General features: G+C 31.6%; 1 protein-coding gene across 2 annotated transcripts; it reads left to right on the top strand.

Moving 5' to 3' along the window:
* The first annotated feature begins 393 nt into the window (after positions 1-393).
* On the top strand, positions 394-6,946 carry LOC145313190 (uncharacterized). Of its 2 annotated transcripts, XM_080152482.1 has the most exons (5): positions 394-486; positions 793-1,637; positions 4,844-4,967; positions 5,284-5,414; positions 5,816-6,946. In XM_080152482.1, exons 2-5 carry the CDS (start codon positions 794-796, stop codon positions 6,865-6,867), a joined length of 2,151 nt encoding a protein of 716 aa, XP_080008608.1. In that variant the 5' UTR covers positions 394-486; position 793; the 3' UTR covers positions 6,868-6,946. The 2 variants fall into 2 exon arrangements, with proteins under 2 accessions (XP_080008608.1, XP_080008609.1); XM_080152483.1 differs by lacking the exon at positions 394-486 and having other exon boundaries at positions 507-1,637.
* Positions 6,947-10,390: the final 3,444 nt, after the last annotated feature.

Consider the following 10,390-nt stretch of genomic DNA (forward strand, 5'->3'; position numbering starts at 1 on the left):
GCTAAGCTCTAGCATCAGACTGAGGACAAACGAATATTAACACTTGTAGAGTTTTGGAACTTAATAAGAAAAAATATAAGTATAATGTAAACTTAAGCTGCTCAATATTATGAATAATATTCAAGCGGTTAAGTATCTTAAGGATGTCGGCTGAGAAGGGCTAACCTACAATAAGAATTAAATTGAATATTTTTGAATTTAAAAAAAAGAACATATTGTCTCACTCCTTACAATGATTAATTGTTATACATTTCCATTGTAAGAAATTATTTAAAGAAATTTTTATTTTGGACAGTACAATTTTAGTATTGAAGGTTAAGGGGGAAAGGAAATGTATCCAAGGGGCTGGGGTGCATCAAGGGTGAATTGTAGGGGGGGGGGAATAATGATTATTCTAATTGTACCCCAGTCGTAGAGAAATCTTTTAGCTGGACGCGTCTGTTAAAGAATATTTTATCATTTTATGTTTTGGTGAAAACTAAATAGGTAAGCTGTTAAGTGTTTTTTTTTCATATTTTATTTAATGTTGAGAGTATTATTTACTTAGCTTACTTGTTTACTTCCTTTTTCATATTTGCTGTTGCTATTTCAACCATTAATTGCTTTATAATCTGGATGCAATTGGTTTGTGTTTAAAATTTATGGAAATTTGATCAAATATTTAATATTAATTTAAAATAATAGGTGCACCCTTTAATTTGATGGGGTGACAATTTAATAAGGAAAATAAGTGATATCTCCTTTTCTCTTGTCATTAACTAAAAATTTTTTGATATAGAAAATTATTTATAGGATGCCTCCAATCCAAGGGACAAGCTTTAAACCCGTATCCCCGCTATCAAATGCAGAAATTATTAATTTGTGTGTGCCAGGCACAGGGAATGTAGCGGCAAGGGCGCTTCAAGAAAAAAAGTTATGGGATGCGTCACCAACGTTTTTCTTTTTCACACATCTGGGCTCTGATAACAAGAAAATTAACAGCTGCTATTTATCCATGTTGGGTTCTTGGCAGTCAGATATCATTGTATCTACCCACAGATTCTGCCCAGCGCTGGATGAAGAATCCTTTTTAACTATAAAGGATCTGGACCTTTCACAGTTCAGATTGGACGAGAACCTAGTGTCACAATGTATTCCCTTATCCTCTCTAGAACCGGTCATCAACCTAGAGGGGGAAAAAGTTTCTTGGGAGGATTATGTGGAGCAAGGAGGAAGAGAAATGTGTATACGCGCGCATGTCACACCAACGACCGACCATTCTGCTAGGCTATCTCTTATGCTGGTCCCGGAATCGTTAGAAGTCTTGAATACCTTGTCCTGTGTAGCGGGTTTAGTACCTGGGTTTGCCTTAACTAGCAAAGAGCTAGCAATTTCACCAGCGGCAAGACTCCCTTGGGGCCTAGCTTTTGTAACATTGCTAATAAAAGGGGACACAACAAAGGACGTGGGGCAGATTGACCAACTTGAGCTAAGACGAGCAATTCACAAAGTGTTACAGGGGTCAATTGTCATCAAAGCATGCCGCCAGATGGAGTCTTACAAGAAAAGACTGGAGAAGCTAAAAAGTGGTGAAGTCAGCGATCCTATAGCTACAGAAGTATGGCCAGAAGTTCAAGGGGCTACTAATTACAATTCAGGTAAGAGTTTTAAAGGTTCTACTAGTAGTTAGTTTACCGTCATAAGGTTACAACAATTTTCTAATATTTATGCTTGACTAACCCAATCACCTCTATTCAAACATGCGAGTTGCTAACTATTAAGTATAGTATTTTAAGTTTATTCAAAAACAAAAGCTTTTATATATTTAGGAAAGGGTCATGTTTAATCATGTTGAAATTTGCCTTTCCAGTTATAACTTTGCAGGGTGATTCCTAGAGTAGTTAGGTACAAATAAAAAAAGCCTAACAGCAATATAATTGTTATTTCAAGTTTAGTGTTGACTTGTATACACATATATCTCAATTATTCAGTTCTGACGCTACAAGTGTTAATGGGCGTTTGCTCTCATGTTTCAAGGCGTTGCTTTTATGGAGTTTGTTACCATTGTTTGTTTGTTTGTTTTGCTCTTTGGTATTTCTTTAATGAAACTATTTGGAAAGATAGAGTAGCTGCGCTAGGAAAGAAATATAGGGGGGTAAAACCTTGTGTTAGTAAAAACATATTTAAGTGCTGCATTTTGTTTACATAAGAATTGCGGAAATTTATATTTCTCATTATTTCTAAAAAGAATATTTCTTTTTTGTAAGAAGAGAAATGAGGTAGTTTTAAAGCTCTTTTCTAAGATTTGTTAAGTGGTAAATACTCGGCAGATGCATATAGGCACCTAATTATTTGTATTTTTATTTGGGACAAGTTATGTCTAAAATATTGGAATTGCCATATTTTCATATTGGTGGATTATTTAGAGCTACAACAGTGATGACTATAATCTAACAAGAATTTTTTTTTAATAGTTAATTTCATATTTGATTTATTAGCTAATTTTAACAAATTATTTATTTGTTATTTCAATATTTGATTTCTATGGAAATGTCACAGAACTTGACTCTGTTGAATTAATGTTATTTGATTTTATAAGAAAGCTATTAAAGAATTTGTTTTATAGCTACATATTATTTCTCACACATTTAGAAGTTAAAAAGACAATGTGTAAAATTATTAATCACATAAGGTTTACCGTTAAGGAATTCATCAATTTAAATCTATGCTTCATTTATTTATAATGCTATTTCATTGTTAATATTTACAGGGCGAAGAATTTATAAACCTGTGGCAATAAAGGGTAGCGCCAAGTACAATGGAAGAGGACTGTACACTAAAGAATCTTTTAATTTTGCCGGATTAAAGCCAGGCATTGCCTACATGTTGGCTAATGCAGCAAATCACAGCCTGAGCGTTAACACTTGGAAAACTTACTCAACTGTAAAAACCCATATTGAAAGTTGTAGCAGATTTTATAATAATCAATTTAAGTTTCCCATGGATCAAAATGACGTTATAAAATTTATTGGTTGGCTCATGCATGTAAGACAAGTAAAAGGTTCCACCATAGATGTGTATGTTGCTGCATTGCGACAAATTCACATGGCCAGCGGATATATAGTAAAGAATCTGCGACCGGACATAGTTTCGTCCATTATAAACGGCCAGAAGAATGTTGATTCATTAACTGTTAAAAAAACCGAAGCTAGGCTACCAGTGACTTTTTCTATCCTCAAACTGCTAAAAATAGAGATAAATAATCTAGAGCTTGATATTGGCGAAAAACGGCTAATTTGGGCTGTTTGCTCCATTAATTTCTTTGGAGCTTTGAGAGTTCACGAAAGTTTAGCCAAAAATAAAAGTTATTTTGATCCCATAAATACACTCTTGGGGAAAGATTTAGTATTAAAGAAGATTAAAATCAATAAAGAAGCAGTTTGGGTGATTCAAATGCGCATTAAATCTCCAAAAGAAAGCAGAGCTGTTAACAACCAAATTGTGGATATATACGAAAATAAGGGCCCTTTGTGCCCAGTAAGAGCTTTGAGGTTCGAACATTATGGATTATTTGTGTAGGCTATATGTTTATTTTATATATTAGTTTAATGTAAATTCAAGTAATTTCTATCTATTCAAGTTTAAGTTTTTTTTTTTTTTTTTGTATGAATGTCCGAACATTTCTCTATAGGAATTTTCTGTGTTTTTTTTATATTGTTGGGATATTTCTATGTATTGGTTTAAGAATCGATCAAAACTCCATAATGTTATCGATTCAGGAAATGGTTGGAAACCAACCCGCCCCGCAACCGTAACCTTCCTTTTTTCCGAAAGCAAGACGGGTCCCCCCTGACGGGAAAAGATTTGAACAAATTTCTTAGATTATGTCTAGGAAAACACATCCCTTACAGGAAGGGTTTTATTTCTTCTCATTCCTTCAGAGCTGGAATTGCCAGTCACATGGGTATTTTAGGCTATTCTGATAATGATATTATGGCTGTTGGCAGATGGAGCTCTAGATGTTTTGAGCTTTACACGAAATTACCACGCACAAAAAGATTGGAAATGGCTAAGAAAATGGCCAATATAAAGTATTAAAAAGTGAGTCTGAAAATTTAGTTTTCTTTTAAACTTACATGGGTTTATTTCGTTTACTTTGGTTATCCTTTTTATTTAAAGTAGTGAGGCTTTTTCATCTTAAGCTTTAGATATTGGAAACTGCTGATTTGATTTTATTACACTTTTCAGGGCAGTTTTATAAATGTCTTTGAGAAGTTTTAGATTATTTTCCCGATTTTCTTAGACTGTCCCCGAGAGGCTAGGGGCGAAGCAACTAGTAGTAGATAGTGTAGATATTTATATTGCATATATTTCACATTTTATTTTCCCGACACGGAGTTCCTTCACACATAGTAAAAGGGGGAAGGTATATCAATAAAAAATATTTAATATGGAAAACTTGAATTTATATCATAGGGGTACTGGGGTTGGGGGGGAGGGTGAGGGGGGGTTTGGGTATCAATCTTAATGTGATTGTTTGAAAAAAATGGGAAAATTGGAATCTAATTTGTAACTAAGCATAATTTCAAATTATTCATTCTAGCAGTAAATGATTTTGTTGTCATTGATTTGTTTGTCTCACATTTTAATGTTTTTTTATTATTAAAGAATTGCCAATTTTTATATAGAAACTTAGCAGGGGTGCTAGGTTTAATTCTACATTTTATTTTTAAAGCTGCGTAGTTTATAAGCACGATTAAAATTTAATTTGGATTTACCCATTTAATTATTTCATATTGAAATTAGGTAATTATACTTAATGGTTATCTGGCGGCATATAAATATTCATGGATTTATTATTTAGACCACGACAACGCAACCTCTAGCGACGAGGATCTCTCTGACCCGGGCCAAGATCAAGATTCTATTTTAAGACAAGTAGGGAATGATTTGGATTTGAATGACTCTTCTAACTGTATGCCTAAAAGGTGATGTTTATTTTATGTAGGGTAGCTACTCTTCAAGCTTAATGTGGAAATTATCTAAGCTAATATGTAGATTTATAATCAAATGACATAAAGAGTAATTTTTTCCAGTTTAATAATTTTAACTTTATCTAAACTAGATATTAATCTAAATAAATTGGTCAAATGCATTCGGACAGGAGTCTTTAAAACTTATTTATATCTAATTTATCGTTGAAATTGAGAAAAATTAATTGTGTTCAAGATCAAATTGTTTGGTTATTTGTTTGTATTTACATACAATGTTAAATTTTGGTTTGAATATGATTTTTTTTTACAGGAAAGCTCTTTGCTCTGGTAGTTCAGCCACTCCAAGTGCGAAACACCACAAATTTTCCGAGTCAGCTGAAGTCTACTATGCTAACTGGGACCAGCTGGAATTGATTTGGCCTTTAGATGAGAGACCAGAAGGTATATTAAACATTTGGATTTATAATGTGCCTCTAAGGGCATTTTTTCGCAGTGGGTAGATTTTTTTATATTTTTTTTGGGGGGGGGGGTGGAGTCATTTTATTGAACTAATAAAAAAACCTTCCCAAAACATATAAGAAGCTTCACTGTGGAGGTGAACCATATCGGTTCAGTGGTTAACAAGATACTACGCTACAAACAAAAAAAGCTTACTACTTAAATATAATAAGATATCATTAGGAAATTTATTGCATCAAAAGAGAAATTTTTATTCATAATTAGTTCTAGTTATTTAGATAAAAGATTTTATCTTATTTAGCTATAAGATATGGTCTTATTTAGTTTGCTTTCAAGTTGATAGGTGTCTCATTTATTGAAGAGTCATATATTTATTTATTTAGGGCATTTGAGAGACAAGAAGTGGATTAATTCTACCCCCCTTGATACAATTCTCCGATTTTATGAAATTTATGAAAAAAAGCAGAAAGATTTGTCTTCTAATGATAGTATGCGAGAAGATAAAAAGCCGAGGACGGTTATGTTCGAAGCAGGAGAAGACAATTATTTTGATTGCTTGCATCCGGCCAGATTCTTGCGGTTTCCTCTTTGTACTTTAGATGACATCTGGAAGAAAGTCCCAGTTGAAATAATGGAGAAATATCGGAATCTGGATTTGGCTTCAGTTGGAGCAGATTGTCAGCTCAGTGAGAAAACCATTGCTAAAATGCATTCTAGAAGAGAAATTTTACAACTTCGTTATTTTTACTCTGGCAACGCTGGTGTATCAAGAGGACCAATGGTAGAAACTAAAGTTAAAGATGGGAAATCTCTAGGGACTATTGCAGATTTTAATTGGTCTAACATTTCAAATATTAAGAACCTACAGGACAGCATTATCAACTACGGTTTGACGAAGCAGATGTTGTTTCCGTACGATCAGACAGGATATCTTTTTATGAAATTATACAATCACTACAACTGGCTTCAAGGTGCGGGTAATGACCTTAAAAGAATAAATTTAATGCAGGAACATTTTAATTATGTAATGGAGGCCAATGCATCGAGAGCAAGTAAAAAACAGTCTCCATTTGATTTTGATGAGTTGGAGAAATCTCTTAAAAAAATGTTAGACAACAAAGGATTACCAAATAGTCCTACAGCGTTATTTGAAAAGAGCACGGATATCGGATTTCAAAAGAAAGTTGTGAACAGTCAGAAGTCTAGCTCTAATAGTGGATTTGGTCTAAACAAGAACAAATTTAGTTCTCCTCAATCCAAATCGCGATTTATTTGTTATGATTTTAATAATCAAGGGAAGGGTTGTACGAGGTCCAAATCAGCTGGAGGTTGTAAAGATGCCAATGGGAAAGAATATGCCCACAATTGTTTATTTTATGATATGGTAAAAAAACAGTACTGCTATGGGCCACATAGCAAACAGAATCATGTTTAATCATTTTATCTAGTGATTATGTCGTAGTTTGTGATATATTGTTATGAAATGGAAATATATTTGATTTATAATTTTTAAATTTTTATTTTATTAAAGAGCTGTTTTTCTATGATTTAGGGTAAGGGTTTCGTCCGTAGTTTGTTAGATATGTCCTAAATATCCTTTTCTTTAAAACTTGGGGATTCCTGTAGTAGTTAGGTATGATTTTCAAACATTGTTACGCTATAGCTATTACAAGAAGTCTGCATTATAGATTTTATTTAAAGTAGTCATTTTTTGCGAACCATCTTAATAATAAAAAAATTGAGTATACACTTAAACATTACACTGCATTTCAGCAGTTATTTTTTGTGTTAGTAAATAATTTTTCAATTTCTAAATTTTTATTATATCCAGATAATTTTCTAACAATTTATTCACTTTAATAATTTTGGTAAAGGTTTATTTCTGAGTTATATATTGTTTAAAGCGAAGCTTTTCTATAATTGGGGTCCGTCTGTACGTCCATTTGTAGAGTATAGTTTTCCGTTATATTAGGCATATTAGAATTGTTCTACCGATTTCAAATTTTGAATGGTGATTCCTTTTGGTAGTTAGTTACGATTTAGAAAGCGTAGCAACTCTATAATCATTACTGCACGTACATTTAAACATGTTTTTTTTTTGATTATTTTTTAACAACTAATTTTTTATGGGATCTAATCATCCGATTGATTTATGTTATATAGATTCTTGGGACAACAAAGTATAATGTTATAAGCGAAGCAACTCTATAATCAAGTTATTAATGTGTAAGTATGTCCAAAAAACTTTATCCTATATAAAGCATTTTTTAAATAAATTTACTTACAATTTTGCTTCGATTCTTATACACTTATGTTCTGATTATTCAGTTCTGACACTATATAAGTGTTCATGTCTGATTCAGTGCATTGTTTTGATGGATGTTGTCATCCTTGTTTCATTTCTATTTATATGGGTAAATTATTTATATGCAGTAAATTACCAAGGGTGTGAGTCTGCATGTTAGTAAAAAATATGGAGGCCTCGATAATTAGTTAGTTATTAAAATGGTTCTGGTTAGAATATTTTGCTGGTATTTGCAAGTTTTTATAAGCTTATTGATTTCCTATCAATTTAAATTTTGGGGTGAGGGGTTGCCATTATGTGAAGTAATTCTATAATTTGATTTATTTACTTTATCTATCTTAGTTTAGGTCTGCCTAACTACTATTTTACAGTTGTTTAGTAATATCATTCTGTCTTATAATTGTTGTAACCGAATTGTTGAGGAGCGATAGGTTTAGAGGATTTAAACAATTAGATTTACAGATATTTTCAGTATTTATTTTATATTTGTTTAATTAGTTTTGTAAATTAGGTTGGAGGAATTTGGATAGTGAAAAATCAGCTCTTTGGGGAATATTCTCAGACGTTTCACAGAAAGGAAGACCAGATCCTGTTAAGAAAAAACAATTTAAGCCAAAGTTTGATCTTCCAATATTAAACAATTATAAAGACAATCCTGGGAAAGATTTCTGGGATAAATTTCCTTCTAACTATAAATTTCCAGGAAAGTCTATGATTAATCACAAAATATTGCGAAGTCTTCTTATTGACAACAACATTACCCCTGATGAAACTGTTCTGAAAGATTTAGAATTTGGAGCTAGTATTGGTTGCACTGGTGATGCTAGGTTACCTTCTTACAGTTCTAATTCACTCACTCCTTACAATGATTAATTGTTATACATTTCCATTGTAAGAAATTATTTAAAGAAATTTTTATTTTGGACAGTACAATTTTAGTATTGAAGGTTAAGGGGGAAAGGAAATGTATCCAAGGGGCTGGGGTGCATCAAGGGTGAATTGTAGGGGGGGGGGGAATAATGATTATTCTAATTGTACCCCAGTCGTAGAGAAATCTTTTAGCTGGACGCGTCTGTTAAAGAATATTTTATCATTTTATGTTTTGGTGAAAACTAAATAGGTAAGCTGTTAAGTGTTTTTTTTTCATATTTTATTTAATGTTGAGAGTATTATTTACTTAACTGTCCCACCCACCTCTCCCATTTCTTCTTATTGATTTTTCGTGTATATTTATTTATTATTCTTATTCTTTTGTAGAGTTTTGGAACTTAATAAGAAAAAATATAAGTATAAACAAATAAATATGTTTTGTTAAATATGTTTTTGTTTTGTTTTTTATTTGTAAACTTGCTGCAGGAAATTTTTAGGACTTGATATTAGAGATGCTTCACTTATAACATTGTACTTCGTTGTCCTAGGAATCAATATTCCAAAAGTCCGAATAGAATAATTACCATATAAAAATTTGTTGTCAAAATTTTTTTTTAAATCAATATTTTTTAATGGACTTTCGGAAACAAATTGATCTTTAAATTAAAAGCATGAAACTGTTATTTAGTATTCAATGTCCTTACTGTAAACTCACCTTTGAAAGATAATGGGTATGCTATCCAAAGGCTGGCTTGTTTGTGGACTTACTTTTTAATTTTATACGAAAAACAAATAAAAAAAATCTTTGATCATTTACTCAATTTTAATTTTTAAATTTACAAAAATAAAACAAGGACAATTACGTTTAAATGTACTGAATCAAAAACTAGTATGATTTATATTAGATTAAGGAGTATCAATTACTTTTCATGCCTTGGTAAATAAAAATTCTTCTCCTTTGTTTTACAACCGTATATTGTTCGAACGTACATAAGTTATAGAGCAGCTGCACTATTAAAAAAAGGTAAATATTTAACTGCTTTAAATGTTTTGAATTGTTTTGTATATTTTAATATTTTACCAGTTTAAAGTGACATAATATTCCCACAGAGAGAGAGAGAAGAAACAAAACAAGGTGTGCCCAGGATTCCGATAATTTAATAATTTCACATTTTGGGGAGGTAAAACGTGATTATTATTCTATATGATCACCCATCCCCCCTCCAAAACAAACATAGGAATGATATTTCAATCATATAACCCTTGCCTAGTGATACAGTCATAGAACATTGAAAGATGAATGTACCTTTAAAATTTTATAAATAAAATTAATCTTAATGTAGATTAAAATCATTGATGAAAAAATGTTGACACTGGTCCTGGACAATGCAATCATGAATCTCTCTTATTCCTAGGTGTGCTATTTTTTACAAAGATATTTCATCCCTTCTGTGTGAACAATTATCAGAACAAAATAATATTTGCATAAAATACTTTGGAACTGAATCAATCAAACAAATTTCCTGACCTAGTCAAACTCTTTAAAAAATTGTGTTATTGAATTTTGGTTGGATAAACAGTATCTTAAACATTTTTTCAAGAACCTGCAAATTATTGTTGGTTCAGATTGTTAAGAAATAATTTATAATGTTCTTACAAATGACAATAAAGCACTACAAATATTTTATTGGTGGAAGAATTGAATACTATATGCCTTTTTCCAAAAAGACAAAAAAGCATGTAAGGCAATCTGAAAAGGAAAAAAATAATCTTATAAACACTA

This window comes from Acartia tonsa, chromosome 3 (assembly GCF_053477335.1).
Source record: "Acartia tonsa isolate MP-2025a chromosome 3, ASM5347733v1, whole genome shotgun sequence".
In the NCBI taxonomy this organism is placed as follows: domain Eukaryota; kingdom Metazoa; phylum Arthropoda; class Copepoda; order Calanoida; family Acartiidae; genus Acartia; species Acartia tonsa.